This window comes from Hoplias malabaricus, chromosome X2, assembly GCF_029633855.1.
Source record: "Hoplias malabaricus isolate fHopMal1 chromosome X2, fHopMal1.hap1, whole genome shotgun sequence".
NCBI lineage: Eukaryota > Metazoa > Chordata > Actinopteri > Characiformes > Erythrinidae > Hoplias > Hoplias malabaricus.
The window spans coordinates 30,446,366-30,454,196 of record NC_089819.1 but is presented as its reverse complement, the minus strand read 5'-3'; the positions used below and the strand labels follow the sequence as shown (position 1 = coordinate 30,454,196).

At 38.1% G+C, this 7,831-nt stretch overlaps 1 protein-coding gene across 1 annotated transcript in view; it reads left to right on the top strand.

Moving 5' to 3' along the window:
- Window positions 1–805: 805 nt before the first annotated feature.
- Window positions 806–7,831, top strand: part of LOC136677331 (4-hydroxy-2-oxoglutarate aldolase, mitochondrial-like) — a 160,287-nt gene continuing 153,261 nt past the window's right edge. The window contains exons 1-3 of the mRNA XM_066654850.1: window positions 806–924; window positions 4,681–4,898; window positions 5,203–5,331. Coding sequence (XP_066510947.1) covers window positions 4,697–4,898; window positions 5,203–5,331 — 331 coding nt within the window. The 5' untranslated portion in view covers window positions 806–924; window positions 4,681–4,696. The remainder of the gene's footprint in view (window positions 925–4,680; window positions 4,899–5,202; window positions 5,332–7,831) is intronic.

Genomic DNA, 7,831 nt, shown 5'->3' with positions numbered 1-7,831 from the left:
TCACCTTTGAAATCCTTAACAGACATCAAAAAATGTTGTGAAATATGGTTATCAGTTTGGTAATTGTTGGGTGATAAATTATTTTTCTTACGTTATAGTTATACTGCCTTACATATCTTGCACTTTTATATCTACAATTTAAGTTATTTGCTTATCTATTTATTTTAATTATTTCTTATTATTATTATTAATTACTTTTAATTAAATACAAATGTATTTTAAACTGGGGCGGCATGGTGGCACAGCAGGTAATGTCACAGTCACACAGCTCCAGGGACATGGAGGTTGTGGGTTTAATTCCCGCTCTGGGTGACTGTGAGGAGTTGGTGTGTTCTCCCTTTGTCCGCGTGGGTTTCCTCTGGGTGCTCCGGGTTCCTCCCACAGTCCAAAAACACACGTTGGTAGGTGGATTGGCGACTCAAAAGTGTCCGTGAATGTGTGAGCGTGTGTCTGTGTTGCCCTGTGAAGGACTGGCGCCCCCTCCAGGGAGTATTCCCGCCTTGCGCCCAATGATTCCAGGTAGGCTCTGGACCCACCGCGACCCTGAATTGGATAAGCGGTTACAGATAATGAATGAATGAATGAAGTATTTTAAACTGCAGAGAGTTTTTGGCTTGTTTTATGTGTTGTGAAGGGAAATAGTTTGTTAATTTTTGTATTTATTGCTATTCTTTTGTCCATGAAGCGTACAAAAAAATATGCGCAGCATTATGTGCACATTGAACACACCCATTCGTTCACTGCGGCTCATTGAATCTGCATCTGCGAATAAGGAGCTAACTTCAGTCTGCGAATTAGAGGCTGCGAATAAGGAGCTAACTTCAGTTTGCGAATAAGAGGCTGCGAAAAAGGAGCTAACGTCAAACGAATTGGAAACTGAGAAAAAGGAGCTAACTTCAGCGTCGTTTGTAACAGTGCGGTGTGGTAAAGTGTTATTTATATTTAATATTGGATAACTGTTAGTATTTCCGACGTAATTAGCATTAAACATGAGCCAATGGCTGTTCCTTCTTCACAAAGCACAAGCTCATGACCTCACAGTTTAATGTTATTTTAGATGCTTGTTTAAATTAATTCTCAACGAATTTTCCGAAAAGTAAGGGAGTGTGGTCAAAGTGACAGTCATCAAATATTGTGCTGAATTTAACAATCTCAATGGTGTCTTTACTGTAAGGCCCATACTGTAAAACCAAATACACTATAGAGTGTCATTTTGTTGCGGTTTACAATTTTTTGTTAAAATGTTCATTTTCAAAATCATTATAATAAGGCACTATTTTATGTAATAAGCCACTACTCAAGTAATGTCATTTTGTAGATGTTAGGAATTCTGGGTCTAAGCTATGGGGAATATAACTCGAGTTTTAGCAAAACACTAGCATGACCTGTAAGTAGCTATATGTAGCATCTCTAAAGTAGTTTAGTTGGGAATTTATTTAAAAATATAATGCCATAATTCATTATTTTAGTCTTTGCCTATTATGATTTTTAGGATGGTGTTTTTAGCTGTTATTTGGTGTAGACACTATTGTAATATGTAATAAAAAATAAAAACATGAAAATACTGTGGGGTTAAGCAAAAAATCTGAAGAACATTATGCCATTTTGATGTCCAGTAGTTTATTTCATGTATGTGAACCATGTCAAACCATGACAAATGCAACCTGCAGGGTATTTTTTAGGTTTATTTTGATGTTGAGGCCTTCATGGAGTCTTGATGGGTCTAAGATGTACTAACTGATTACCTAGAAAATACCTGTCGATCTACTTTAGAAAAGGTAGCACCGCTTAAACATAAAAGTATAAGACAGAAAAAGCTCGCACCATGGTATAATGTTAAGACCCGTACTTTAAAACAAACATTACGAAAACTAGAGCGGAAATGGCGATCAACCAAGCTTGAAGTGTTCCATTCTGCCTGGAAGGACAGCCTTATAGAGTATAGAAATGCCCTCACTAAAGCTCGCTCAGCATATCTGGCCTCGCTGATCTCCCATAATAAAAATAATCCGAGAGCACTGTTTAGTGTGTTTTCTAGAATTACAAAAAATCAAGCAGGTTCTGAACAACTAATTCCAGCAACTCTCACCAGTAAAGATTTTATGGACTTTTTTAATAATAAAATTGAGAATATTAGACAACAAACTCAAGCCACAGGATCAAGTCCATCCTGGCTGCCACCCGATGTGAATGAAATAAAACATAATATAACTGTAAAAGAAAGACTTGAAACCTTTTACCCACTCCCACAATTAGAACTAGAGAAGATTATCACCTCCGCAAACTGTACAACTTGCACACTTGATGCAATTCCCACAAAGTTGCTCAAAGAAGTACTACCAGCTATTATTGATCCTCTTTTAACTATAGTAAACTCATCCCTTAGTCTGGGCCATGTACCCAAAGCTTTTAAACTAGCAGTTATTAAACCTATGATCAAGAAACCAAATCTTGATGCTAGTACACTGTCTAATTACAGGCCTATTTCAAATTTGCCATTTCTGTCCAAGATCTTAGAAAGAGCTGTGGCCCAACAACTTAGTTCATATCTACATAAGAATCATATATATGAAAAATTCCAATCTGGATTCAGGCAACATCATAGTACAGAGACAGCTCTAGTCAAGATAACAAATGATCTTCTTCTTGCCTCTGATCAAGGCCACGTATCCCTGTTGGTGCTTCTTGACCTAAGTGCAGCCTTCGATACCATAGACCACAATATTCTCATAGAAAGGTTAGAAAACATGGTTGGAATCACAGGGACAGCCCTATTATGGTTCAAATCTTACTTAACGGAACGTTATCAATTCGTAAAAGTAAACAATCTAAATTCAAATTATTCTAAAGTAAGATTTGGAATTCCACAAGGCTCTATTTTAGGACCATTATTATTTACATTATACATGTTACCGCTAGGCACAGTTATAAGAAACCATGACATTAACTTTCACTGTTACGCAGACGACACATAATTGTATATTTCAGCCAAGCCCGATGACAAACACAGATTAAAGAAAATAGAGGACTGTGTAAAAGACGTGAAAGGCTGGATGTTGCGTAACTTCCTCCTTCTAAACAGCAACAAAACAGAGGTCCTGCTTTTGGGTCCAAAAGTGGCAAGAAATAAATTATCAGATTTAATTTTAAATCTAGCTGACTTTCCAGTTAAACCTGGTTCAGCAGCAAAACATCTTGGTGTCATAATTGACCCGGATTTATCATTTGATCAACACATAGGTAGTATCACTAGGACAGCTTTTTTACATCTTCGCAATATTGCTAAGATTAGAAATGCCTTATCCCTTCAGGATGCAGAAACATTAGTACATGCCTTTATTACTTCAAGGCTTGACTACTGTAACGCACTACTGTCAGGATGCACCAGCAGCAATTTAAGAAAACTTCAACTAGTTCAAAATGCTGCAGCTAGGGTCCTCACTAAAACTAGAAAATTTGAACATATCAGCCCAGCTTTATCATCACTTCATTGGCTGCCTGTTAAATTCCGCATTGACTACAAAATTTTGTTATTAACATATAAAGCTCTACACGGGCTTGCTCCTGAATATCTTCAAGATACAATTTCCTATTATGAGCCTCCACGTTCACTCAGATCACAGAATACTGGATTTTTAATTGTTCCCAGAATTCAGAAGGCCTCAGCTGGGGGAAGAGCCTTTTCTTATAAAGCCCCCAGACTCTGGAATGATCTTCCAGAAAATGTTCGGGACTCAGACACAGTCGCAATCTTCAAATCTAGGCTAAAAACACATCTGTTTAGTTTATCTTTTGGTAGCTAATGCTCCCACATAGATAAAGGCGGCAGATCCGGGGGGTCCATGGACACAGGGAATTATAGTAAACTGAGACGCTGGTGCTGTCGTCCCGCTGCTTCTCGCGATCACTCAGGTTTGTTGACGGTGGAGCGGAGGGATGCCAGTGTTTCAGGATGCTCCCGTGTCTGTGTGTCCTTCTGGTTCTCTCCTTTTAGTTAAAGCTGTCATAGACAGATCTGCTGGAGTCATTAGCCACACTAATTTTCACACAAAATTTTCATATTTTCTACTTTACAAACACAAAACAGTTCAAAACTAATTCCATCACTTTACATCTCAAATCTTAGTCTTACTGGAATTCTGTGAAGCTGCTTTGTGACAACATCAGTTGTGAAAAGCGCTATATAAATAAATTTGATTTGATTTGATGGTGAAATTTTTTTTTTGGTGTGATTTTGGCTTTGAAAATGTAAAAAACAAATTATTTCAAGTTCAACAAGTGAATTTCTTGACCATTGGAATATGGTAAAATTGAAACATGAAAACAATGTATGTTTACTTATTTCAGTTAAAAACACAAAAAGACAATTTTTCAGAAAAGGGGCAAAGGTGTAAGTTGTTAAGTTGTTTTGTTAAACATTAATACACCTGGCAGTCTACTGTGCAACTTTTTTGTATGAATCTATCAAATGTTATTTTATTTATTATACAACCAATTCATCCATTTAACCCTGCAGGTTACAGTGTCTTTTTACATTTTTCATGATTTTAACTTGATCTTTAGGCTATTTAACAACAGGCTTTTCACTGGTAACCATGTTCCTGGACATTATTTATAGTGCTGTTAAACATTAACTGAAAGGGACTAAGCTACTTTGTGCTTTGTCTCCTTTGCTTTCAGATCAAAAAACAGAGACATGTTGCTGGCCAGAAGTTTCAGTCATTTCTGCAGAAAAGAAAGTAATTTAGTGTGGAGAGGCATTAGTAATCATGCCACTCAAAGGCTTGATATAAGTGGCATTTATCCTCCCATTGCCACTCCGTTTACACAGGAGGGAGATATAGATTATAAAAGCCTGGATGAAAATATATGGAAGTATGCCAGCATACCTTTTAGAGGTAAGTATTATCAAATTTATCTAAATCATGTAGGCGTCATTAGATTAAGATTAGAAAAAAAATATTTACATACATTTATAAATTCATGCATCACTTCTGATACATGAGCTTCTTTTAATCTTTCATATTCATTCCTCATTATTCATTATTAATTTACTTCACATTTCACAATGATGTGTAAGAGGATTAAACCAGGTATCAACCAAATAATGCGTTCATGTTATTAATAACAGACACTGACACTATTCTTTACATTAATTTTCTTTGAATTTTAATTTGTTTGCTTGTTTTATTTTAATGGCAGGTCTTGTGGTTCAAGGCTCAAATGGAGAGTTCCCATACATGACTGCAGAAGAGCGTGTTGAGGTTGTGAGGAGGGTTAGACAAACTCTTCCTAAAGATAAGCTGATTATGGCTGGATCTGGCTGTGAATGTGAGCAATCTATTAGTTCATTCATTGAACACTAAAATATGACTAAAATATAAAACACTAATATATATATATATATATATATATATATAATTTTTATTTTAGGAAGGCCCCAAATGCTGCAGTGCCCTTCTTAAATACTGGAATCCATAATAAATATGGGCATAATATATATTAGAGAGAGATATATAGATATGTTTATTACATGTCCTTTTGATCTTGCAATAGAATACTCACATTTTTCAAACCTTTTTGAAGTACAGGTATATAAAAAAATTATAATATAATAATTATATAAAAAATATAATTCTGTTCTCATATTCCGTCTGTCCATCTATCCATTGAGGAAAATAATTTTTTTCAAGTCTATGTGTGCCATGATTGTGGCATCTCTTATTTAATACTTGTGTATATTTAATAATAGTGTAACCTCCCGTTGCTTAGATTAGTGTTCTGAATGTAGCTGAATGAGATTGGGGAACAAAATGTAAGCATCTGACCTGGATCTGAGGCCTCCATACAGAATCTCTCCACGAATTTCAGATTACTTCAGCTCATAACACAGGGTTTCTGTAGGGCCTAGGTCAAGGTCTGGGAAGGCAATGCCCATGTATTTATTACCATGGTTCATTATATCATGATTTGAAAACACTGTTTTCAAAGTAATATTTAAATAAAATATATCAACTTTTCCATCCATCCACCCATCCATCAATTGTCCACTACTTATAGTCCAAGTAAAGAAACCAGACCTCCCTCTCCCTAGCCACTTCTTCCAGCACTTCTGTGGGTATAATGAGGCGTTCCCAGGCCAGTCGAGACATATAATCTCTCCAGTGTGTTCTGGGTCTTCCCCGGGGCCTCCTCCCTGTTGGACATGCCTGAAACACCTCACCAGGAAGGCTTCCAGGAGGCATCCGGACCAGATGCTCAAACTACCTCAACTGGCTCCCCTTGACATGTAGGAGCAGCGGCTTCAGTCTGAGTCTCTCCTGCATGTCTGATCTCTAAGGGAGAGTCGAGACACCCTGTGGGGGAAATTCATCTCAGCCGCTTGTACCTGCAATCTTATTGTTTCAGTCATGACCCAAAGCTCATGACCATAGGTGAGGGTTGGGATGTTGATTAAACGGTAAATTGAGAGCTTTGCTTTTGGGCTCAGCTATCTTTTCACCACAACTGACCTGTACCTTACTGTAGACGCCGCATCAATCCACCTGTCAACCTCTATCTTTCCCTCACTCGTGAACAAGATCCCGAGATACTTGAACTCCTCTACATGAGGAGGCAGGATCTCATTTCCAACCTGGAGAGAGCACTCCACTCTTTTTCCGACTGAGTACCATGGACTAAGATTTGGAGGTGCTGATTCTCATCTCCACCACTTCACCCTTGGCTGCAAACTGGTCTAGCAAGAACTGGAGGTCCCAGCTCAATGAAGGCAACATGACTACAACATCCACAAAAAGCAGACATGGGATCCTGAGACCACCAAACCAGACACCTTCCTCCACTTCACTACTGCAAGAAATTTTGTCCATAAAATTATGAACAGAACTGTTGACAACGGACAGCCCTGATGGAGTCCAACTCAGACTGGAAACCAACTTTCTGACAGTCAAATGAACCAGACTCTTGCTCTGTTTATATAGGGACTGCCTTCTCCAGATCCACAAAGCACATGTAGACTGGTTGAGCAAACCCCCATGCATCCTCCAGTATCCTAATGAGGGTAAAGAGCTGGTCCTTTGTTCCACAACCAAGGCGGAATCTGCATTTTTCCTCCTGGATCTGAGGTTCTGCTATCAGCTGGACGCTCTTCCACATTACACCTGCATTGAGGCTGAGGAGTGTGATGCCCTAAAGCTGGAACACACCCTCCGATCTCCTTTCTTAAAGAGGGGAATCACCATCCCTGTCTACCAGTCAAAAGGCACTGCCCGTAATTTTGCAAAGACGTGTCAGCAAGGACAGTCCTATAAGGAGAGAGATTAGTCTCAAACTACTAAATGTTAATCCATAAATTAAACACAAGTATGTTTCACTATTCACAAATAAATACATCCCAATCTGTGTCTCACAGTCTGCAAAATGTACAAATACAGTTATACTCATAAATACATGTTTTTTATTTTCATAGATATATCACAATTTTATGGGAAAAAAAATACATTTGTTTAAATTTACATTGCAAATATTTGTAAAGTTGAAGTCTCAAATTTAAAGTTTATTTGTAAATGGTTGAATCTGCACTTGTGGATCAAGTCACTCACGTGCTATCTGTGACGTGCATTTGGTAATTTCCTCTTGCGGGTTTTTGAATTTTGAGACTTTGCTTTCGCATTTCACCCGATCCAAATACAAATGCAGCCTGATTCACAAATGTGGCCAGCAGGCGAACAACCTACTGCTAGGTGGCACTGTTGTTTTAGGACATGTGGGGCCAACTTCCCAGCTAGCTAAATTGCATCGGACCAAACACGGGCCAAATCACGCACGCCGG